The sequence below is a fragment of the Triticum dicoccoides genome, chromosome 2A (assembly GCF_002162155.2).
Source record: "Triticum dicoccoides isolate Atlit2015 ecotype Zavitan chromosome 2A, WEW_v2.0, whole genome shotgun sequence".
Lineage (NCBI taxonomy): Eukaryota > Viridiplantae > Streptophyta > Magnoliopsida > Poales > Poaceae > Triticum > Triticum dicoccoides.
The window spans coordinates 147,417,660-147,443,429 of NC_041382.1; the positions used below are offsets into that span (position 1 = coordinate 147,417,660).

General features: G+C 43.3%; 2 protein-coding genes and 1 pseudogene across 4 annotated transcripts in view; 2 read left to right on the forward strand and 1 right to left on the reverse strand.

Annotated features, from left to right (window-relative positions):
- Positions 1-13,442: 13,442 nt before the first annotated feature.
- Positions 13,443-14,539, forward strand: LOC119353896 (vegetative cell wall protein gp1-like). Its single transcript, XM_037620593.1, has 2 exons — positions 13,443-13,730; positions 13,764-14,539. Exons 1-2 carry the CDS (start codon positions 13,480-13,482, stop codon positions 14,344-14,346), a joined length of 834 nt encoding a protein of 277 aa, XP_037476490.1. The 5' UTR covers positions 13,443-13,479; the 3' UTR covers positions 14,347-14,539.
- A 2,004-nt stretch (positions 14,540-16,543) lies between these two features.
- On the forward strand, positions 16,544-19,369 carry LOC119353897 (annotated as a pseudogene).
- Positions 19,370-22,256: 2,887 nt separating this feature from the next.
- The window catches only part of LOC119353898, a 4,596-nt gene continuing 1,082 nt past the window's right edge, over positions 22,257-25,770 (reverse strand). The window contains exons 3-7 of one of the 3 annotated variants that reach the window (XM_037620596.1): positions 25,201-25,465; positions 24,413-25,083; positions 23,794-24,252; positions 23,347-23,639; positions 22,257-23,249 (exon numbers count right to left, since the gene is read on the reverse strand). In XM_037620596.1, the coding sequence (XP_037476493.1) occupies positions 24,928-25,083; positions 25,201-25,465 (421 nt within the window). In that variant the 3' untranslated portion in view covers positions 22,257-23,249; positions 23,347-23,639; positions 23,794-24,252; positions 24,413-24,927. Of the gene's footprint in view, positions 23,250-23,346; positions 24,253-24,412; positions 25,084-25,200; positions 25,466-25,770 lie in introns of all 3 variants that reach the window. The other 2 variants (XM_037620594.1, XR_005170580.1) reach the window with 2 other exon arrangements.

A 25,770-nucleotide genomic window follows, 5' to 3' on the forward strand; every position in this document is an offset into this window, starting at 1 on the left:
TTCCAATCAATCTGTTGGGCTATTCCTATAAGTGTCACAAACAGCCCTAGAGTTCGTACTAGAATAACACCTTAAGACACAAATCAACCAAAACCCTAATGTCACCTAGATACTCCAATGTCACCTCAAGTATCCGTGGGTATGATTATCTGATATGCGTCACACAATCTCAGATTCATCTATTCAACCAACACATAGAACCTCAAAGAGTGCCCCAAAGTTTCTACCGGAGAATCACGACCAAAACGTGTGCCAACCCCTATGCATAGGTTCATGGGCGAAACCCGCAAGTTGATCACCTAAACATACATCAAGTGAATCACGTGATATCCCATTGTCACCACAGATACGCACGGCAAGACATACATCAAGTGTTCTCAAATCTTTAAAGACTCAATCCGATAAGATAACTTCAAAGGGGAAACTCAATCCATTACAAGAGAGTAGAGGGGGGAGAAAACATCATAAGATCCAACTATAATAGCAAAGCTCACGATACATCAAGATCGTGCCAAATCAAGAACACGAGAGAGAGAGAGAGAGAGAGAGAGAGAGAGATCAAACACATAGCTACTGGTACATACCTCAGCCTCGAGGGAGAACTACTCCCTCCTCGTCATGGAGAGCACCGGGATGATGAAGATGGCCACCGGAGAGGGATTCCCCCTCCGGCAGGGTACCGGGACAGGTCTAGATTGGCTTTCGGTGGCTACGGAGGCTTCTGGCGACGGAACTCCCGATCTATTGTGCTTCCCGATCGTTTTAGGGTTTATGGAGATATATAGGCAGAAGAAGTACGTCAGGGGAGCCACGAGGGGCCCATGAGGGTGGAGGGCGCGCCCCCTGCCTCGTGGCTTCCTTGTTGCTTCCCTTACATGGACTCCAAGTCTCCCGGGTTGCTTTCCTTCCAAAAATAAGTTCCGTGAAGTTTCAGGTCAATTGGACTCCGTTTGATTTTCCTTTTCTGCGATACTCTAAAACAAGGAAAAAAACAGAAACTGGCACTGGGCTCTAGGTTAATAGGTTTGTCCCCAAAATCATATTAAATAGCATATAAATGCATATAAAACATCCAAGGTTGATAATATAATAGCATGGAACAATCAAAAATTATAGATACGTTGGAGACGTATCAGCATCCCCAAGCTTAATTCCTGCTCGTCCTGAAGTAAGTAAATGATAAAAACAGAATTTTTGATGTGGAATGCTACCTAACATATTTATCCATGCATTTGTCTTTATTGTGGCAAGAATATTCAAATCCATAAGATTCAAGACAAAAGTTCATATTGACATAAAAATAATAATACTTCAAGCATACTAACTAAGCAATCATGTCTTCTCAAAATAACATGGCCAAAGAAAGTTCATCCCTACAAAATCATATAGTTTGGTCATGCTCCATTTTAGTCACACAAGAATGCTCTCATCATGCACAACCCCGAGGACAAGCCAAGCAATTGTTTCATACTTTAGTAATCTCAAACTCATAGACCTTCACGCAATACATGAGCGCGAGCCATGGACATAGCACTATGGGTGGAATAGAATATGATGATGGGGGGTATGTGGAGAAGACAAAAAAGGAGAAAGTCTCACATCAACGAGGCTAATCAATGGGCTAGGGAGATGCCCATAAATTGATGTCAATGCAAGGAGTAGGGATTGCCATGCAACTGATGCACTAGAGCTATAAATGTATGAAAGCTCAACAAAAGAAACTAAGTGGGTGTGCATCCAACTTGCTTGCTCACGAAGACCTAGGGCACTTGAGGAGGCCCATTGTTGGAATATACAAGCCAAATTCTATAATGAAAAATTCCCACTAGTATATGAAAGTGACAAAACAGGAGACTCTCTATCATAAAGATCATGGTGCTACTTTGAAGCACGAGTGTGGAAAAAAGATAGTAGCATTGTCCCTTCTCTCTTTTTCTCTCATATTTTTTTGTTTTTTGGGCCTTCTCTTTTTTATGGCGTTTCTCTTTTTTTTGGGCCTTCTTTTTTTATGGCCTTTCTCTTTTTTTGGCCTTCTTTTTTTATGGCCTTTCTCTTTTTTTTAATTCCTCACTTGGGACAATGCTCTAGAAAATGATGATCATCACACTTCTATTTATTTACAACTCAATGATTACAACTCAATACTAGAACAAAGTATGACTCTATATGAATGCCTCCGGCGGTGTACCGGGATATGCAATGAACCAAGAGTGACATGTATGAAAGAATTACGAACGGTGGATTTGCCACAAATACTATGTCAACTACATGATCATGCTAAGCAATATGACAATGATGAATGTGTCATGATAAACGGGATGGTGGAAAGTTGCATTGCAATATATCTCGGAATGGCTATGGAAATGCCATAATAGGTAGGTATGGTGGCTGTTTTGAGGAAGATATAAGGAGGTTTATGTGTGAAATAGCATATCATATCACGGGGTTTGGATGCACCGGCGAAGTTTGCACCAACTCTCAATGTAAGAAAGGGCAATGCACGGTACTGGAGAGGCTAGCAATGATGGAAGGGTGAGAGTGCGTATAATCCATGGACTCAACATTAGTCATAAAGAACTCACATACTTATTGCAAAAATCTACAGGTCATCAAAAACCTCGGCGCTACGTGCATGCTCCTAGGGGGATAGATTGGTTGGAAAAGACCATTGCTCGTCCCCGACCGCCACTCATAAGGAAGACAATCAAAGAACACCCCATGTTTCAAATTTGTTACATAAAGTTTACCATACGTGCATGCTACGGGACTTGCAAACTTCAACACAAGCACTTCTCAAATTCACAACTACTCAACTAGCACGAGTTTGATATTATTACCTCCATATCTCAAAACAATCATCAAGTATCAAACTTCTCTTAGTATTCAATGCACTTATATGAAAGTTTTTATTATATCCCTCTTGGATGCCCATCATATTAGGACTAAATTCATAACCAAAGAAAATTACCATGTTGTTTAGGACTCTCAAAATAATATAAGTGAAGCATGAGAGTTCATCTATTTCTATAAAATAAACCACCACCGTGCTCTAAAAGGATATAAGTGAAGCACTAGAGCAAATGACAAACTACTCCGAGAGATATAAGTGAAGATCAATGAGTAGTCGAATAATTATGCAACTATATGAAGACTCTCTAACATTTAAGAATTTCAGATCTTGGCATCTTATTCAAATAGCAAGGAAAACAAAATGAAATAAAATGATGCTCCAAGCAAAACACATATCATGTGGCGAATAAAAATATAGCTCCAAGTAAAGTTACCGATAGACGAAGACGAAAGAGGGGATGCCATCCGGGGCATCCCCAAGCTTAGACTCTTGGTTATCCTTGAATATTACCTTGGAGTGCCTTGGGCATCCCCAAGCTTAGGCTCTTGCCACTCCTTATTCCATAGTCCATCGAATCTTTACCCAAAACTTGAAAACTTCACAACACAAAACTTAACAGAAAACTCGTAAGCTCCGTTAGCGAAAGAAAACAAAACACCACTTCAAGGTACTGTAATGAACTCATTATTTATTTATATTGGTATTAAACCTACTGTATTCCAACTTATCTATGGTTTATAAACTCTTTTACTAGCCATAGATTCATCAAAATAAGTAAACAACACAATGAAAACATAATCTGTCAAAAACAGAACAGTCTGTAGTAATCTGTAACTAACGCAAACTTCTGGAACTCATAAAATTCCCAAATAAATTGTTGGACTGAAGAATTTATATATTAATAATCTTCAAAAATAATTAACTAAATATCACTCTCCAAATAAAAATTGCAGCAATTCTCGTGAGCGCTAAAGTTTCTGTTTTTTACAGCAAGATCAACAAGACTTTCCCTAAGTCTTCCCAACGGTTCTACTTGGCACAAACACTAATTAAACACAAAAACACAACCATAAAAGAGGCTGGATAAATTATTTATTACTAAACAGGAGCAAAAGGCAAGGAACAAAAATAAAGTTGGGTCGCCTCCCAACAAGCGCTATCGTTTAACGCCCCTAGCTAGGCATGACGATTTCAATGATGCTCACATAAAAGATAAGAATTGAAATATAAAGAGAGCATCATGAAGAATATGACTAGCACATTTAATTCTAACTCACTTCCTATGCATAGGGATTTTGTGAGAAAACAACTTGTGGGAACAAGAATAAACTTGCATAGGAAGGTAAAACAAGCATAACTTCAAAACTTTAAGCACATAGAGAGGAAACTTGATATTATTGCAACTCCTACAAGCATATGTTCCTCCATCATAATAATTTTCAGTAGCAGCATGAATGAATTCAACAATATAACTATCACATAAAGCATTATTTTCATGATTTACAAGCATAGAAATTTTATTACTCTCCACATAAGCAAACTTCTTCTCATGAATAGTAGTGGGAGCAAACTCAACAAAATAACTATCCTGTGAGGCATAATCCAATTGAAAACTAAAATCATGATGACAAGTTTCATGGATATCATTATTCTTTATAGAATATAAGTCATCACAATAATCATCATAGATAGCAACTTTGTTCTCATAATCAATTGGAACCTCTTTCGGAATAGTGGATTCATCACAAAATAAAGTCCAGACCTCTCCAAATCCACTTTCATCAATATAATCATCATAAATAGGAGGCATGCTTTCATCATAATAAATTTGCTCATCAAAACTTGGGGGACAAAAAATATCATCTTCATCAAATATAGCTTCCCCAAACTTGTGGCTTTGCATATCATTAGCATCATGGATATTCAAGGAATTCATACTACCAACATTGCAATCATGCTCATCATTCAAATATTTAGTGTCAAACATTCTAATGCATTCTTATTCTAGCACCTGAGCACAATTTTCCTTCCCATCATACTCACAAGAGATATTAAAAAGATGAAGCGTATGAGGTAAACTCAATTCCATTTTTTATAGTTTTCTTTTATAAACTGGACTAGTGATAAAACAAGAAACTAAAAGACTCGATTGCAAGATCTAAAGATATACCTTCAAGCGCTAACCTCCCCGGCAACGGCGCCAGAAAAGAGCTTGATGTATACTACACAACCTTCTTCTTGTAGACGTTGTTGGGCCTCCAAGTGCAGAGGTTTGTAGGACGGTAGAAAATTTCCCTCATGTGGATGACCTAAGGTTTATTAATCCGTAGGAGGCGTAGGATGAAGATGGTCTCTCTCAAGCAACCCTGCAACCAAATAACAAAGAGTCTCTTGTGTCCCCAACACACCCAATACAATGGTAAATTGTATAGGTGCACTAGTTCGACAAAGAGATGGTGATACAAGTGCAATATGGATGGTAGATAAAGGCATTTGTAATCTGAAATTATAAAAATAGCAAGGTAACTAATGATAAAAGTGAGCGTTAACGGTATTGCAATGCGTTGAAACAAGGCCTAGGGTTCATACTTTCACTAGTGCAAGTCCTCTCAACAATAATAACATAATTGGATCATATAAATATCCCTCAACATGCAACAAAGAGTCACTCCAAAGTCACTAATAGAGGAGAACAAACAAAGAGATTATGGTAGGGTACGAAACCACCTCAAAGTTATTCTTTCCAATCAAACCATTGGGCTATTCCTATAAGTGTCACAAACAGCCCTAGAGTTCGTACTAGAATAACACCTTAAGACACAAATCAACCAAAACCCTAATGTCACCTAGATACTCCAATGTCACCTCAAGTATCCGTGGGTATGATTATATGATATGCGTCACACAATCTCAGATTCATCTATTCAACCAACACATAGAACCTCAAAGAGTGCCCCAAAGTTTCTACCGGAGAATCATGACGAAAATGTGTGCCAACCCCTATGCATAGGTTCATGGGCGGAACCCGCAAGTTAATCACCAAAACATACATCAAGTGAATCACGTGATATCCCATTGTCACCGCAGATACGCACGGCAAGACATACATCAAGTGTTCTCAAATCTTTAAAGACTCAATCCGATAAGATAACTTCAAAGGGGAAACTCAATCCATTACAAGAGAGTAGAGGGAGGAGAAAACATCATAAGATCCAACTATAATAGAAAAGCTCGCGATACATCAAGATCGTGCCAAATCAAGAACACGAGAGAGAGAGAGAGATATCAAACATATAGCTACTGGTACATACCCTCAGCCCCGAGGGAGAACTACTCCCTCCTCATCATGGAGAGCACCGGGATGATGAATATGGCCACCGGAGAGGGATTCCCCTCCGGCAGGGTGCCGGCATAGGTCTAGATTGGCTTTCGGTGGCTACAGAGGCTTCTAGCGGCGGAACTCCCGATCTATTGTGCTCCCCGATCATTTTAGGGTATATGGAGATATATAGGCAGAAGAAGTATGTCAGGGGAGCCACGAGGGGCCCACGAGGGTGGAGGGCGCGCCCCCTGCCTCGTGGCTTCCTTGTTGCTTCCCTTACGTGGACTCCAAGTCTCCCGGGTTGCTTTCCTTCCAAAAATAAGTTCCGTGAAGTTTCAGATCAATTGGACTTCGTTTGATTTTCCTTTTGTGCGATACTCTAAAACAAGGAAAAAAACAGAAACTGGCACTGGGCTCTAATTAATATGTTAGTCCCAAAAATCATATAAAATGGCATATAAATGCATATAAAACATCCAAGTTTGATAATATAATAGCATGGAACAATCAAAAATTATAGATACGTTGGAGACATATCATGGTCTCACATTGAAAATGACCATTATGCCCTTGCCTCTAATCAGCCCTCTCTGAGAGAGAACTGTCCGATGTTTCATTCTGCGGCTTCACCGCACTTCTTCCCGGAGTCTCCGTCACCCCAGGAAAGCCACAACCACCATGGCATGATAGCCATGCATTAGCATTGGTTTTCAACTTGAATCGTTAATAACTGTATGATTGTTTTGCTACTGTTGTCGTTATGTCGGTTATGTTTATGGATCGGTGATTACCGTCATGCTATCTTTCTTGCACTTTGTTATCACGTTCTACCTGCTAGTATTACTTTCATATTTCCATGCTTGATAGTAGTACATGTTGGGTTGGTCATGTTCTTCAGTGCATGACTAACATCGGTTACCGATTACTGTTAATATGCATTGTTCCTTTGCTGCTAGTTGGTTAAGTGTTTACTCGGTAATGTTATTAATGTGTTCTTGCATGGTATTTATTATTGATGCTTGTGGTCATGTTATGCTATGAGTAGTGTTGTACTTGTAATATTCATGCTCGTCATTATGTCATGCTTAGTTGGAGATGATTCATTGTTGATATGGTGGGTAGTTATGTTGCACCCGTGCTTATGTTGATATCATGCTCATTCATTGTAATTGCATCATGTAATTTTATCATGGCTCTCAAGTTTAACCGGATTAAATTGAACTTGAACAACTGTTGGCTGAGTCATGGTGCCACTATATCAAACTGACCAGTGCAACCATGCTTACCTTTATGGGAAGGTCCTAACTGGGTCTATTGTCGTGCCTCTCGCTGGTGCCTCCAACAAGGGAAGGTTATGGGCATGCGCTACCCTGATCAGGTAGACGGACATGAGCCTTGTGTGCCCGTTGTTGTTGTTATGGATCCAGGTCCTCGTTTGGGACCGTTTATGTTTGGCCACGACGGTGGCCGTTGGTGGCTTTGGTAGACACGGGGCCACCCAGGACTAGCCCAGTGGGGAGTGAGTCGGAGTGGCCGGGAGAGTGTCATGACAGTAGGACAGCTTTGTCGGAACGCCGTTGGTCCAACCGAATGGGAGTGGGAGGCCATGGGTTCCGTAGTGTGGGTACAGTGTACTAACCTCTGCAGAGTGTATATTAAATCTATCGATAGCCATGCCCGCGGATAAGGGCCCAGTTCGTGTCGGTCACACTATGAGTCAACAGTATTAATAATAACTTGATTAATAACAACCCTGGTTCGATGATGAGATAAGTTGTCTGTGATCGCCGGAAAGATCACCGTTTGAGACCAAGTGTTGGTCATGGTTGTGATCGCCGGAAAGATCACCGTTTGGTTACAAGGTAACCCGTTGAACCAAGAGTGATTCCGTTCGTGATCATGAGATGATCACCGTGGTATCGAGGATACCGAGTTGTTGGATATTCGTGATGTTGTGCGAGAATCGTGGGTAAAGATCAAGCTCCTTGTGATCATTTAATGATTACTACGGTATTGTTTATACCAAGCTTGATTTGATCCTGAGATGATCGTGTGATGTCCAAGGTTGGTAAGTGATGCCTGTTATGGTTACGAGGTAACCCAAGCAGAATAAATGGTGCATATAGTGTCATCATGTTGCATGCTAGTATTGTCTGATTTATATGTTCATGCCATGCTCATATTGTTCTAGCAGTATTATGTTCATGTTGTTCATGCCATGTTATCCTGATGATCTTATGATAATTCCTGCTTAACCTGTAATTGCCATGCTGTTGTTTGTCTTGAATGCTTCTGGTTATTGTGAGCTTGCAAGTACATTCAATGTACTGAACTAGCGTGTCATACCAGTTTGCAGGTCATGCCGGATTTGATTGCTTGCTTGTCGTGGTTTCCTTTCGTGCGAGCTAGGATCAGCGTTCCAGCCAGAGTCCCTGCGGAGTAGAGTTCACCACCGTCGTCGTTGTTCCGCTGCTAGAAGTTTTTCCGCTGCTTCGAGTTGTTCTGCTGCTTGCATAGAGAAACTAAGGATGGGGTAGTGTCGCCGTACCGATGTTATTCATTGTAATATCGAAGACCTTGTATACATATTCGTGTAATAATAGAAAGCTGGTTTGTTCTATGCTAAGCAGTGTTGTATTCCAGAAGACTTCTCCTCGATCTCTGGGCTGGAATACGGGGCGTTCCGGTTTCTCCGAGCCGAGTGCCACATCTCTTTTCCCGTATGGCCCATTAAGGCCCACTACTTCCCCCGGCGAATTCCCGTAACTCTCTAGTACTCCGAAAAATACCCGAATCACTCGGAACCTTTCCAATGTCCGAATATAGCCTTCCAATATATCGACGTATTGACCATCTCGAGACTCCTCGACATGTCCGTGATCTCATCCGGGACTCCGAACAACCTTCGGTACATCAAATCACATAACTCATAATACAAATCGTCATCGAACGTTAAGCGTGCGGACCCTACAGGTTCGAGAACTATGTAGACATGACCGAGACACATCTCCGGTTAATAACCAATAGCGGAACCTGGATGCTCATATTGGCTCCTACATATTCTACGAAGATCTTTATCGGTCAAACCGCATAACAACATACGTCGTTCCCTTTGTCATCGGTATGTTACTTGCCCAAGATTCAACCGTCAGTATCATCATACCTAGTTCAATCTCGTCACCAGCAACTCTCTTTACTCGTTCCATAATGCAACATCTCGCAACTAACTCATTAGTCACATTGCTTGCAAGGCTTATAGTGATGTGCATTACCGAGAGGGCCCAGAGATACCTCTCCGACAATCGGAGTGACAACTCCTAATCTCGATCTATGCCAACTCAACAAACACCATCGGAGACACCTGTAAAGCATCTTTATAATCACCTAATTACGTTGTGACGTTTGATAGCACACAAGGTGTTCCTCCAGTATTCGGGAGTTGCATAATCTCATAGTCAGAGGAACATGTATAAGTCATGATGAAAGCAATAGCAATAAAACTAAACGATAATTTATGCTAAGCTAAAGGATGGGTCTTGTCCATCACATCATTCTCTAATGATGTGATCCTGTTCATCAAATGACAACACATGTCTATGGTCAGGAAACTTAGCCATCTTTGATTAACGAGCTAGTCAAGTAGAGACATACTAGGGACACATTGTTTTGTCTATGTATTCACACATGTACTAAGTTTCCAGTTAATACAATTTCAACATGAATAATAAACATTTATCGTGATATAAGAAAATATAAATAGCAACTTTACTATTGTCTCTAGGGCATATTTACCAAAATACAGCTACAACCTAACTCCACCCGAAGCTGCCAGCATTGCCTCACAAGAAGCCGAGCAAACATCCACATCGCTGGACGAATACTTACCGACTGCGATGTCATGCACGTCTAGCCCGTTGGAAGCAGAAATGGGGCCATGGATTCCAAGACGGCGCCCTAAAGAGGCAATACTGCCACTAAAAAGGGCAAAAATCTGTAAGCATGCAAACAAGCTCGAAATTGGATGAAGCTTTGCATGGTGTCTTCAAAGGTCCCATGTAGGGTGTGGTAAAAATTTGAGAGCGTTACGGCAAAAAAATCACGCACTTTGTGTTTAATTCGAACACTCTCCAGCGATGTGTCAACGTTCCAAGCGAAAACCTTCACCTGCCACACACAAAATTCAACTTCAAGCTTTTTACATGATTAATACACACCATTTTAAGTGCCATGCTCAAATTTAGCCACATTTTGATTTGGTTTGCTATTTTCGAAGCATCAACTGATTTTCCGACGACTAAAAAGAACAAAAAACTCTGAGCATGCAAACAAGGTTGAAACCGAATGAAACTTGGCATGATATCTTCATAGGACCCTTCTAGGGTGTGGTAAAATTTGAGAAGATTAAGGAAAAAACTTGACGCACTTCATGTAAAAATCAAACACTCTTTGGGGAAGTGTCAGTGTTTCGAACGGAAAACTGTTGTCTGCCACACATAAATCAATTTTTATTCCTTATTCCAACTTCAAACTTTTCTAATGATTAGTACACACTATTGGAATCCTCATGTTCAAATTTAGCCACTTTTTGAGTTGGTTTGTTGTTTTCGAAGCATTAACAGATTTTCCGGCCACTGAAAAGGGCAAAAGCTCTGAGCGTCCAAACAAGCTCGAAGCTGGATGAAAATTTGCATGATGTCTTCATAGGACCCCTGTAGGATGTGGCAAAAAATTTGAGAGCATTAAGGCAAAAAAATGACGCATTTGGTGCACAAATCGAACACTCTTCGGCGAAGTGTGCACGTTTCAAATGAAAACCTCCACCTGCCACATACAAATCAATTTTTATTCATGATTTCAACTTAAAACTTTTCCCATGATAAACACCATTTGGAAGCCCCATGCTCAAATTTCAGACTACTCTGTGTTTAGTAAATATGATTTTTTCAAGGATTTTTTAGCTTAAGATATGTGTGGCGGGCAGCTAATAATGCCCACCATTGCAAACTTTTGGAAATTGAGAAAAAAATGAGCATCGGTCGCGGAGTATTATTGTGGCGGGCATGTTTTTTGGCCCGCCTAACCGAATTAGTAGCGGGCACTTATTCTCTGCCCGGCATTGCTAATTTTATCCCACGGGTAAATTTGTAAAATTTATGAATGGTGGTGCTAGTTTTAGCCAGCCAGTGTTGTTCAGATAGCAGTGGCTGGTAATATTTTTACCCGCTACTGAAACCTTTTCAAAATAGATGTGGCGGGTGTCTAACCTCACTCGCCACTAAATTGAGCCCACCTAAAAGCCTTTTTGTAGTGCCTAGAACTATTATCTCTCCTTCCACAACAATTGTTGTAATAATGTGCAGCTCATTGACCTACCCACAATTACTGACCTAACTGTCGCCTCCCGACATCGGCGACTAACGTCGTTGCATCGTTGCCCTAACCCTCAAACCCCCTATCCTCCCATGTAGGTGGTCCCCTTCGCGCCCGCACCATCAACTCACGTCCAAGTAGCTTTGTCACTCTCTCCTCCCCGACGATGGTGTTATGGCCGGCAATGTCATCCCATGTCTAATGTGTTACTGTGTCACCCCCGCCGTTGATGCCGCTACCACCCGCGTCGTTTTCTGATGATGAGGGAAGCACAAAGCTTTTTAAAAATGTTCACAGGTCCAGCCCATACACGAATCTAAAAAAGAAACCCATGCCCGGTTTGAATCCCCGCACCATGAACGTTTTCTGATGATTCAAGGATTAGTTATAAAAAGTAGTTTCAGTTTAAGAGAAAGGGGCAATATACTCCATCTGGTCCTTTTTACTCTGCACATTGGATTTGCCGAAAGTCAAACTTTGCTAAGTTTGACCAAATTTATATTAGCAATTATTAGCATCTATAATATCTAATAAATATAATATGAAAATATATTCCAAGATGAATCTAATGATATTGATGTTGTTATGTGAATGTCTATAAGTTTTTATATAAACTTGGTCAAAGTTGGATGAGATTGACTTCGGACAAACCTAATATGCAGAGTAAAAAGGACCGGGGGGAGTATTACGAGAACTTAATATATTTTTTGGGGAACAGGAAAACTAAATAATAAGTTCACAGCTCCAGCCCATATCGACCGTCCTGCACGTCGCAGATTCTAAGCCCATTTGACTGTGCAATAAATGTGTACACAGTCCAGCTTCTTTTAGATGGGCCGACGCCGGGCCTAACCTTCGTGCGAACTTTGCAAATATTTCGATCAGATCTCGATAGAGTATTGTCTAAAAAAATATCTCGATAGAGTACGTTTTACTCAAAAAAGGTCTAAAAACGTTTTTCTCAAAAAAATAAAATTTACTAATAATCTGGACGTACGTCTCATAGTGCGTGTTGGTCGACCGATTTCGTGTCGCTCGATCAATCGCATGGAGTAGAGCTAGTTCGTCAACAATAAAGCGTGAACCGTACTAGGCAAGTACTCAAAAGCAACCAATGGCATGACCTTGCAGCTTATTTTTATTTTTATATCTAGGATATGACCTTGCACCTTCTGAAAAAACGTGATTCTTGCAGAAATTCCTGTCGCAATGAATCCATGGAAAGAAAGTTAAGTGCCCACCTTTTGACGCTTGTAACGTCAGGTCATTTTTCCCTCTCCTTTTTTGACAGGACGATAGGCAATCCCGTGTAATAAATCGGCATACGGTCATTTAGTTTCGGAGATTAAACATCTACTTGTTGGTAGAGAGTTTGTTCCTTTAAAAATTTCTAGAGCTCAAAACAGAATAGCAGATCGCCTGGCGAACTATGATAGAATAGAGTGTAGCACGGCTTGCTGGCTAGAGCATTGTCCATCTTGTATCGCTGAGTTTTTGACAGCTAGCTGTAACTCTGCATCTATTATGTAAAACTCTTTATCTTCGCAAAAAAAATCCCGTATGCAGATAATGTATGTATGTGTGATAGTAACGCGTAGCAGGCGTGTTTCGCTAGCAACGTCGCACTAGTGTAACCGCGGCAACCGATCCGGTCGATCGGCCCGGCTGGCCCGATTCTCCAGCGTCGCACGGGGCGAGTACGAAACGTACCACGGATTAAGTGCGTGCCAGGAGGAAGAAACGCAACGCAGGTGATCCGTCTTCTCTGCCAACTAACGTACTGAACTTGAGTGTAACGCATTACGAATTTACGATCGACTCCGTGCGATGAACGAACGCCGAACGCCTCCTATAAATGCCTAGCCCTCACCTTCGTTTCTCTTCACCCCAGCAAGGAGAACGCACATTGTTCTTGATTAGTTCAGTGAAGTCAGCCATGGCTTCCGGGATCGCCAGCATGTCGTCGTCTCTTGCGGTGCTCCTCCTCGGCGTGCTGCTGCTCTCCCGCGGCGGCGTCGGCAACGCGGCGCGGCACCTGGCGGAGGCCGAGTACCCACCGGTGCCGCCTAATGTCCCGGCGCCTCTGCCCAAGCCAGACGTGCCGCCGCCGTTGCCCGCACCGGAGGTGCTGCCGAAGTCGGGGCTGCCACCGCTGCCCACACCTGAGGAGCAGCCCAAGCCAGACCTGCCGCCGTTGCCCACACCGGACGTGTTGCCAACGCCGCCGTTGCCCACACCGGACGTGTTGCCAACGCCGCCGTTGCCCGCACCAGACGTGCTGCCGAAGCCGCAGCTGCCCACGCCTGACGAGCAGCCCAAGCCGGAGCTGCCGCCGTTGCCCAAACCCGAGGTGCCACCGACGGTGCCGGAGGTGCCCAAACCTGACGTGGAACCGAAGCCAGAGCTGCCACCCGTGCCCAAGGGTGACCTTCCACCGAAGCCGGAGCTGCCGCCGCCGTTGCCAACAGGTGAGATCCCACCAAAGCCGGTTTCGCCGCCTCTTCCTACAGGCGAGCTTCCGCCCAAGCCGGAGCCCGAGCTGCTGCCCAAGACAGACGAGCCACCGAAGCCAGAGCTGCCGCCACTTCCGACCGGTGAGCTTCCACCGAAGCCGGACGACGAGCTGCCACCCAAGGCAGAGGAGCCCCCGAAGCCGGAGCTGCCGCCATTTCCGACCGGTGACCTTCCACCAAAGCCGGACGTCGAGCTGCCACGGAAGCCAGACCTGCCGCCGCTCCCTACCGGTGAGCTTCCATCGACGGCGCAGCCGCCGCTGCCGAATCCCGCGGAACCAAAACCATGATCACTCAACCACCGACGAATCCATGCATGGTCCTCGATATGTTTGACAGTTTGAGTCCTGTGTCCATGATGAGCTACCGTGGCATGCTGACATCCGTGATTTGTTTGTACCACGTACCTGCTGAGCTATTGGGAGTGTTTGAGATTGTATGCATACATATATATTAATAAAGTGGATTTCGTGTGTGTGTATAGTCGGTCGTCTCTCAGATTGTCATGCCTTTACTAATTATAAACTGTCATCACGTGTAAAACCGTCATGCCTTTACTACAAACATACTAATGTAACAGTTGTTGCGAACTGAGCGTAGTCACATATTCTAAATTTATTTTAGACTTTTCGACGATGTTATTCAATAGTATGGCATGCTCATCAACCATGAAGCATCTACGACGACTTCGTCAATATCAAGATTCTATCGGCTCAGTTGCTCCTTGATTCGACGGATTTTCATATGCTTTTTGGAGGTTTAGAATCCTTAAGAAGTTTTTCTATGTTGAATGTTTGATCCATAGGATTATATCCTATAGAGTTTTTTTTTCTAAAGGTACTGCTTCACATTGGATCCTTTTCTTTTTTCTATGATGCAATCAAAGAAGTCAAAATCTAGTAGAATTGAGATGGGAATGACATTCTAACCCTATGATTTTTCTATTCCCACGCTTTTAGAATCCTACAAATCAAAGAGGCCCTCAGTCTTTTAAGATGCTCATAGGGATACCATGTGTGTGTGTGCGAGCATCTACGTTTGTACCATATTTCTAAAAGAAAAATATAACAGTTGTCTTGCGAAGCCCGTACAGTATCGGTTACCAAGTTTAGAAACCCAAATTATTATTTTTTTCCCGCGGATAAATGAAACCCTGAATTATTTCAAAAAAATTAAGGTTTTTTCTTCTGACATCAGGATAGCCCGAAGGGTGTGGCTAGATCTCAGTCGACTGAGACTTAACGAAGACTCTGTCTATATAAGAAGAAAAAGAAAAAACGGAAAAGAAATCTTTTATACGAATCTCCATGCAAGATCAAAGGCATATAGCATCAACTGAGACATAACGAAATCTTAGTCGACTGAGACTTGGTAAAACTATAGCCCGAAACATGAATAGACAAGCGATCACTTTTTTCGCATGGTAATACGTGTCTCATTTATATCATAAATATCATAATACAAGTCACGTAACCGACTTGGCAAAACTGAAAAGACAGCAGAAAGCTAGCCTTTGCTCAAAGGAACAACAACCAAGAAGTAAAATTACAATCAAGATTGCAGAAACCTCTGAACTTGACACCAATGCCCGTCACCTGCCTCTGGAACCACCACAGCAGCCACCAAAGAAAAAAATGACGGATCACCTTTACACCCGAGCTCGTAGCAGCTCCATCGCTGATATGCAGCTTTGCGGACCTCCAATGTGGCTCACCAAAGGCAAAACCATTACCGTTGAACGAATCAGATCGGGGCAACACCCCGAACACGCCATCAAACTCCAGATCTGACACCCCCGCACGACTAGAACGCCGAAGGAGAAAACCACATCTGCCATCCACGAACCGCGAACCCGGCACACGATCACCATCTTCCTGATGCCGCCGATGCAGAACACAATCTGCATCCGCTCCTGGACTACCTCCCACGCTCCGCGCCGACGCCGGAGCAAACGTCGTCGCAACGGCGGAACCCAAGGACACATGTCCACCACAAGGATGTCGCCGCTGCCACGCCATCTTTGCTTGAACAAACTGATTTCCAAATCCATCCCCAACCATAGGACCGATCGCCTCGTTGGAGCAGGATCCGAAGAAACTTTATTCAACGCCGCCATCGCCGCCGCCGAAGTCAAAACGATGAACGGACTAAAATCCTAATCTACTAAAGAAAAATGATCCACACGCGTGGATCCGGCGACCCCCCTCACCACCGATGACCGAGGCCGCCGGCGAAGGGGAGCCGCCGGACGGCGGCGACGGGGAAGACTCCTGGCGGCTAGGTCGTGTTTTCTTTCCTCTGGCGGAAGAAAGACAAGCGCAGCGATCACTTTTGTTGAAAAAAGAAAAATAAGTCATCACCTCTTTTTTTTTTTAGTTGAAAGAAGTCATCACCTCTTTTTTTTTTTGAGTTGAAAAAAAAACATCAGCTCTGCCCAGCTGCTATTCCCTTTGGTTTTAGCCCAGCCCACCAGAGTAAACACAGCCTCCCTTCCCTCAGTTCCCCAATCCCTGCGCTACGTACCCTAGCCGCCAGCAGTCGCGCGCTCCCAGCGCTCCCTGCTCCCCGTCCTCCCGCTCGAATCGTCGCCGTCCGTCGTCCACGGCCAGAGCAAGCGGCCTTGATTCCGTCCCCCACCTCCACCCATCCACGCCACAGCCAGGCCTCGTCTAGAACCTACGTCGAGGCTTGAGCGAGATGGGGTTGAGGGACAAGAAGAGGAACCAGAGGCGGGTGCTCTCGCGGCGCTCGGCCGGCCCCCGGACCGGCGAGGGCAAGGATTTCCTGGTGCGTGCTTTGCTCCCCTTCGAACCAAATCGGACCCAAGAGAGAAAAGACACACGCTTTTTGGTCGCTGTCCCTGACGCTGTGTTGTGATTGGCGCAGCCGCTGGAGGGGAAAGAGCAGAGGATCCGGGAGAAGAAGCAGGCCGAGGAGCCGGAGAACACGGCCACCGTCCTCTACATCGGCCACATCCCCCACGGCTCGAGGACCAGATGCAAGGTCCGTTTCTCTCAGTATAGATTAGAGAAGTGCAGGAGGGGTCTGGTTTTGATGCCGTCTTTGTTGGTTTGGTTGATTCTGCAGGTTTCTTTCAGCAGTTCGGGGCTGTTAAGAGGGTCAGGATTGCCCGGAATCGCAAGGTATGGTATTTTGCCTTACTAGGTATCTGATGATTTGTGTGCTGTTTTCTGTGATCATCTAACTTGCTGTTTGGTGGTATGTTTAGACAGGAAAGTCCAAGCATTATGGATTCATTGAGTTTGAGAACCCTGAGGTAAGCACGCTCGTTGGGATATATCAGATTATCAGGGCACACTGCATGTTTGTTGTCTGCTTACAAGTTCCTCCCATGTTCTTGGTATATCAGGTGGCCAAGATTGTAGCTGATGAGATGAATAACTACCTCTTGTTTGAGCACACTCTGCAAATTGCGCCTGTCCCACTGGAGAAAGTTCATGCCAAATTGTAATCATTGCAACTCTGCTGCTTAATTCTGTTTATTTTTGCTTTTTGATAACGGAAACATAGCCTTCATCTTCTGCTTAGGACTACATGTTAATTACCACTAAATGAGGTCAATATTGTATATTCTTGGGCAAATGCTGTCTACTTTCTGTTTCTCTGTCATGGAATACTGTTTACAGTGATATACCCTCCCAACAGGCTACAGACACTTGCTTAATATTACCAGCCTATTTGTTTCCACTGCATTGCACAGCTCGTTTTATGCCTGTTCATTTTTGCAAATAGAAAGGAAGTAATGATGCGAGCTCATTGGGGTAACGAAGATAGGTGTTAATATTTGCTGATTGCTTTTTGCAAACTGTAAGTCATGTTAGAAATATATCCAATAGGCATAATGAGTGACATGTGAATGCCAAAACTAAATTATGAAGTCAAGGATTTGTGACATTAATATGAATTGGTATATATGCCACTGCATCGATAAGTGCAGCACTGAAGCATTGATGGTAATCTCTTGCAAGAACTTGCAAGCTTCTTGTGTTACATTTCATTTGTGTGCCTGTATTTATTCTTGAATCCTTGTTCTTTTTGTGTACTTTATATGGAGGTTGCAGTAACTCTTACAGCACTACAGTTTTCTTTCCCTGTGCTTTGTGACATATAGCTGAACATAGTTACTGTTTTTTGCGTTTTGATTAAAATGAGAACATAATTCTTATGATCTAAAATGTCCGTATCGTGTATCGCTTCTAGATGGAAAGGTGTGCGGAAGGGATTTGTTCCAGTTGACCAGGTAGCAATTGAACGGAAGAGGCTTAGTAAGGTAATCTGTTGCTAACTACAGCTGGAATGCAAAAATTTATGCTGTAGATTAATATATGCTGTTTTGTGTTACCAGGATAGAACAGTAGAAGAGCACCAGAGGATGCTTGAAGGAATTGTAAAGCGGGATGAGAAGTGTCGCAAAAGAATCAAGGCTGCTGGTATCGATTACGAGTGTCCAGCCCTTGTAAGTAACACTTGATGCTGTTCATTGATTTACTAAATTTATCTTACTTCATCAGATCTGAACTAGCTCAGCAATTTGCCACAGAATTGTAATTATATTAGGCCAATTTCAACTTTTTGTTGACCTGGAGCAAAAGGCATGCAATTGTAGTGTTCTAGAGCCAAATTTGCTATGTGTTACTGTGCAGGTCCTTGATATATTTATAGTACTGGTTGTTTATTCTTATCTACATTTGCTTATACTGAAATAATTTATGTATTAGCACCAACGATCGTCCCAGGCTTTGCTTAACCATATTTTGAGCTGTGCTTCTATTGTTTTTCGTTTCATGCCGTATGTGGCAGTTACTCTCTGGAGATAAGTTGTAACGAATAAACTGTTCATAATTGATCACTACATTAGCTTTTCCTTTCTACCATTTTTTCTGATCCTATTCTGTGTGAGGTAATGACAAAATATTTCCCTGGTTGCTAATGCTTTCTTGGTTATGCAGATCGGGAGCGTTCAGCCTTCAGCTAAGAAGATCAAGTTTGATGAGGATTAGCTATACAGAAAGCAGATGGATCTTTATCCAGTGGGAGTGATGGAACTGCTGAGTTAACATGGCTGGTCTATTTTAGTGAAGATGAGATTGCGATTTTGCACTTCTTTTTCGCATCCTGTCTTTAGTGGATGTTGTATTAGTTAAATGACTGGTGTATGTTGATGAAGAAGCATGAAGCTGTGATGGAAAATGAATGAATTTCTTATTTCTTTAGTACCAACCTCAAGATAGATATTTACACCCTTCAGCTGTCAATGCAGACCCTCCGTATAATTAATTCTGATTCATGCCATCTCTGTTACTACTCATGTCCAAGGTTTATACTAGGGATGTAATTGGCAAATAAACGGTGACTGCAAGTCTCGTTTAGGGTGTGTAGTTGGTTTTAGTTAGCTTGATAGTTCATTTTCCCTGGAAAAAAACTTTATTAAATCGGCTTAAACAGGATTAAACAGGACCAATTCACATATCTAGTATTTTTGTACTCCCTCTATTACTACTCATCTTAACTACTCTGTCACATTGATACATTTGAACTTCTTTTAAGATACACCATGTAATTTGGAACGGGGAGAGTAGTTATTTTCTCTCTTGCTTGCTCTCATTGTTTTAAAATACAGGATGTTTTAGATATGGATAAAGTCTCCAATAAAAGTTTTGTGCAATTATTAGTTCTATAATCACTAAAAAAATACATAATTACAAAACTAATTATGGAATATTTTCATGCGCAACTAGTTATGTCAATTTTTTTTAATCATAGCTGTCAGTTCATCAACATACACCAAATATTAAGTGCCACACGTATGAACTTGGACTGACCATCACACGATACTGAAAGAAATATAAAATATGAGCCTGTTCATAGCAGGAGTAATCAATCGTTATTGTTGCATACCGAGGTGATTGCATATAACTAGGTAATTAAATGTGCGTTACAACGAGAGCATAATTTGTACATGGGTGACGGAGATCTCACGGGTAACGCTACTGATCTGCAGTCTTTGTCTGTGTTTTTCATCTGTGGTTTTTTTTTTCTTTAAGTATGTACTTCCTCCGTAAATAAATATAAGACGTTTTAGGTCACTAAAGTAGTGACTTAAAATGCGAAAATCTGCTTCTGAGCTCGGGCTCAGATGATCCCGCAATCCACACCCATGGTTTTGCATCAGGATTTGTGCTTCTTTGGGTATTTTCGGCCGTATTTTCGTTGTCTGGCGCGGCGGACTGTCAGCATTTATTGCTACGGAGCGTTGGGCTGCCGTCGCGGGACAGATAGAGGCCCGATGGCTCGTCATCTTATCTGAGCTAACGTCGTCGCGGGACAGCTCTACGATAGATGGCTCGGCACTTTACCTGAGCCACCCTGAGCCGTATGACTTAAGTTTTAACACCGACGGCGTCAACACGTCTGGAAATATAAATGCATTGGCCTACCCTCAGGGCCGGCCCTGAGGGGGGGCAGAGGGGGCGGCCGCCCCGGGCCCCCAAAGTATAGGGGCCCCCACCCAGGTTCTATGCACCTAGGCTACGGCCCGGGATGCTGGGCAGCGAATGCACACAGGGCCTGTACGTGTTGTCATCCGATGCAGGTAGCTAGCCCTCAGAGCCGCTGGTTCCTCGTCGATCGATCTCCTGTATGCGTTGCCCTAGCGGATTCCTTCTAATCACGACGGCGTTCCGTAATTCATCTATTCCCCGATCTATCCCTAAAAAAAAACTATTCCCCGATCTCGTATGCTCATGGCTTAACTGAACAAACCGGATCGGAGGCAGCCCGCAGCCGCCATTGCTTGTTTCCCTTCCTCTCACGGCAAGCCGGTGGTTGGGATGGATGGTGGAGCCACGTTCATTCCAGACCTCAGGGAGACGTGCTGGCCCGCGTTGTTCTATCTGATGATGGCCATGTTGGATCTGAGTCAGTCCGGCCATGCAGCCGGCCAAGATCTGACGGTGGAGACGCAGGTTACAAGTTGCGTGCCGGCGAACTACGCCACTCTCCGGTCTCCAGGTGATGGACACATACATAGTGACGCAAATTGCCAAGCGCCTCTCATCTCATGTCAGTCTAAATCACATCATGGCGATTGCCTGATCAGGTGATCAACGTTGATCCGATCAATCCGAGGAAACATCACTATGTACTTCGTATATCTATACTAATCTCTAATGGTAAGAAACCAAGGGCTATTGTGTTCTTTTTAATTCATTTTTAAGGTAAATCATGCATGCTACTTACTCAAAAGGTCAGGGATCTCAGCAGAGACAAAGGGAAGAATACAGTCCAGGGATCCGAGGTAACATCAGACTATATACTTCCTCTATCTATATTGCAGTGATCGAGCATTGATGGAATTTAATTTTGGTAACATCAGACTATGTACTTCGTCTTTTAGCAGTGCTTATTATCATGTTGACTTTGCACTCGGTAAAACAGAGAAAAAAATGAAACATAAACTATAAAGAGGATTTGTCAGCCCTGCCTACCCTCAGCCCATCTGCCCAACGCTCTCATTCACTCTCCCATTCCCCCAGTCTCTCCATTGTTCACTCATACCCAGCTCCGTCCCCATCTCCGGCGACATGTCCGCTTCGTCTACATCATCTCTCCCCGTCCCGGCGGACTGGCTGCTACCCTTGATGGCATGTCCACTCTGCGGCGACGAGGTAGTGACAGCCGTCGCAAGGAGTGGGAACCAGGTTGGGCATCGTTTCTACAAGTGCATCCGTTATGATGCAAGTATTTTTTGATCCGATCTTGTCAGGTTTTTCATATTGAATCAAGATTTCACACACATCTCACCGGACTGACATAGAAGAGTTTTCACACACATCGTTTCGATGGACGCATGTTGTCCAAGTGTCGCTACGTCAGACGCATTTACATGCCACGAAGAAATGCTTGATCAAGGGAAGAAACAAAGGCCTCAACATCCAGACGACGCTGCTAGTCCCAGTCAGCATCAGCCAAAAAAAACTGCTCAAATGAAGTTGTTTCGCTCAAACATATTCAGTAACCATGATCATGGATACAAAACGCAACTCAACAGGATGCAACCACTGTAAATCAATTTTTAGCTTTCGAAATGCCAAGGCCTCCCATATAAAATTATGTATGATTCAAATAGAGACGGCAGGAATATATTTTTTAGAAATCAATTAGTGCAGAAACAACAATAAACATGGTAACAATACTAAAGTTTACGTGTTGATATCATCTCAAACAGCAGATGGTAAATTCAGACTAGCTACCAAATTTTTCAGAAAACCATAAATCCTTATGCGTGCTCTAGGACACAACTCTAGATCGTTACAAACATGGACAGTACATCTCAGACTAGCTATCAAATTGTTCTCACAACATCCCACATTTTTTTCTGCTTGCCCAAGGAATGCAAGACCATGATATCTCATATTGGAACAGCATACAAATCCTGATCCGGGACGGACTGCAGATCAGACCTCATGAAAAAGACAAATACATATTCATCGACCGAAAATTGCACAGCTCAGCTCTCGGCAAACCCAAGAGGCCTCTTGCATGTGTTCCCCGGTGTCCTTCTATTCCACAGTTCTGGCATCTGCCGTTTCCGTGGCTTCTTCGGAGCATCCCCTCGCTCTGGACATGTGGTCCTCTTGTGCCCCTCGCGGCGGCAAATGCTGCAGAACCTGGTACTTTTACTCAGCCCTTCGTACAGTGCCTTCTCCCTGTTGCTTGTCGGCCTGCCAGATCCTCTACGCTTTTCTGGTGCTACGAGGCACTGAAGTTCATTCATGCCTCATGCCGACAGAATTCGCAGCACTGTTGCATTGGTCAGCCTCCTGATCAACCAAAGCAGGATCGCGGTTGCAAGTTACACTGGCATTTCCATTTTCAATGAGACGATCCTTGAATGCCAATCCATCCCGCGCGACCGCCAGAGGCGCTCCACCCCGCAGCAGAGTCCAGCCCAGAATGCATGTAGTCATAGCATGCAACACTTGCGTCCCCCATTCACACAACTTCCATGGCTTTAAAATATAATGTTGCATGCCTGTACGCACGACAAATTATGCGATTTGTCGTTCTGGTATTGAACCAGGTGATCCGGTAGTATAACCCTCGCATCTCTTGTCCACCTTTTCAGGATATGGTACTTAGGGATTTCATCAAGATGTAGAATCTCCATCACCTACATTTTTTTCATAATTAACATATGTTAGTGAGACATGTCCTTTTTTTCCTTTGAAAAACTGAATTATGTACATCAATACACTTATGCAGATTACCCTCAAAGCATGGCAGCAAAGCATTGATTTCCTGTGTGCTCAAATTGACCACATTCGCACGTGAACATTGATTTGTCTTCGTTAACTGTCACCTCTTACTCCACTCTACTCCACTTCTCTCTCTTTGCTGCATTATTGTGAGTTGTGATGTATTTCCTCATCCTTTCTACTTCAGTCACATTGTATGCAGTTCCTTCTATTAGGAGGCGGCCAAATTCCTCAAACATATTCCTTGTATATATTTTGCTGGCATGGCGCTCTATCGCAAGGTTAGCCTGCCGCACGGCGCCTCCCTGACATAATGAAAGTATTAAAATAGATTTCTGTTTTTTACTGATTTCTGCTCAAGAACTGATCTTTTTTTTCCCGCAAAAAAAAGATCAGTTCTTGAGCAGAAATCAGTAAAAAACAGAAATCTATTTTCTTGAATGGGAGCAACATATTTACAATCATTGTCCTCTTCTCCTCGTAGCTTTCATTGCGCTCACGGTCAAACTGAAGCCTCATGTATTGCCGGACAAAAACATGCATCGGGCTTGCGGGGGGCATGTATGACTTCAGCATATGGTTTGCACTCTCACTCCTCTGTGTACTTGTCATTTTTTGCACAAAACACACCTCTTAAATATGGTTTTGCCCATTTATGTCTTGTCTCATATATTTGGGTCATATAGTTAGGCCCCCTCAAGTTGTACTTATCAAGCAGCGCGTCCCAGGCTGTTTCAAATTCCTCCTCAGCTAACATGTGGTTAACAACTTTGTGAAATTCAGCTTGGAAATCACACTTTTTCGTGTAAAACAGCCCCAGTGTTTCCTTCGCCTTCTTCAGAACATGCCACTTGCACCAACAGTGGACAGTGTTTGGATAAATTTTCTTGATCGCAACCTCCATTGCTCTGCATTGGTCTGAGCAACCAAAAAACAGTTTCAATCAGAACCATAATTCAAGACTTATTTCCTTGCATGTTTTTATGTCATAATTCATTACTGCGTCCAGTGCAATTTGAAGGGATCTACAATAAAATATGTACAAGCAAGGGACATTTTTAGTGTTCAAATCAATCACCTGTTAGTATTGTTTTTGGTGCAGGTCCGCCCATCATGCGAATGAATTCTGAAAACACGCCATTCGAAGCTCTCTTCCTGCTCGTCGCGCATCGACACTCCTGCCAGGATGATACTCTGGTAGTGATCGAATGGCATGTCGTACAGATTTGTCCTGTATGTGGTGTCGAATGTGACCACGTCACCAAAGAACTTGTACTGCATCCTGCTGCTCCCATTAGCCCACATGAGATTCTTCACCTTGTTGTCTTTCTCGGCGAGCACCACAAAGGAGAATCCAGGGTCACTCGACCGAATGTAGGCAAACACCTGTAGTGTCTTCCGTACATCATCTTCAACCTGCTCACGACTAATCTTCTCACAAATGTTCCTCAGTGTCCTTTTAGTGAAAGGCACCTTCTCAACCGAACCAAAGAAGCTCCCAATTATGATGTATACATTGCCAAGGTTGACGTTGTTCTCCCTCAACTGCCTTATTAAATCTTTGGTATAGACGTCTATGTGTTTATGAGATGGCTAGTGCACTTTCTCTCCCATTGTAAGCGACATCGAATGATTGTGGCTCGCCCGGTGCTCTGTTATGTACCAACTGTTGTCTGATGCACGTAACAGTCTGATCAGAGCCGGGCACTCGCACATGCACGATCTGCTGTTTTCAGCGTCTGGTTTCCCCTGCATACCATACAACAGAGCTAGTCAAAGAATATCCCAGCAATTTGATATGTACAACCAAATTCACTTTGTACACTTTTTTTTTTCATTTTAATCTGAAACTGAAAGGCCGCTCACCGAACAACCACAAACTATCTCCTGTATGCTTTTGGTTCTCTCGGCGTTCAGCCTGCTTTTTCCATATCTTATCCCAAAACAGATTTCCCAAGAATACAAGTTGTAGAAATCATACGCCTCGCCCAGTGAATCAAAACTAAGACCTAGCTCAGGTCGGACCACATTCTTGTCAGGTTGCTCAGCGTATTTACGCATTGATAGCTCCAGGGCGCTCATCCTTGATGGACAGGGCACACGGTCCGGTGGCACACTCCCGAGACGAAGCCTGCAGCGAGTTGCAAGCCCCACAATTTACATGCTGGATGTCTATGAGATTATCAAACAAACTGATTGTCACGAACAAATGTCAGAGAACCATCTCTCCCTGTATAGTCTTGCAAAGCACAGTTTTTCAACCTCCCTGTGTCATCATATTATTTTCTAATCTAAAAAAGGCAAAGCCTAGTTCGTCTAGAAACAAAAAACACAAAAACCAATTTTGACAGTTCACACCCGTACCATCAATTTTTACATGTCTGCATTTCTATGTGAGAGAAGATTGGTGAAACAAGTAATTACCCCCACTCCCCC

Coding starts and splice junctions, on each gene's coding strand:
- LOC119353896 (XM_037620593.1), top strand. CDS start 13,480: ATGGCTTCCGGGATCGCCAGCATGTCGTCGTCTCTTGCGGTGCTCCTC. Junction 13,731..13,763: donor GAGCAGCCCAAGCCAGACCT/GCCGCCGTTGCC, acceptor CGTGTTGCCAAC/GCCGCCGTTGCCCACACCGG.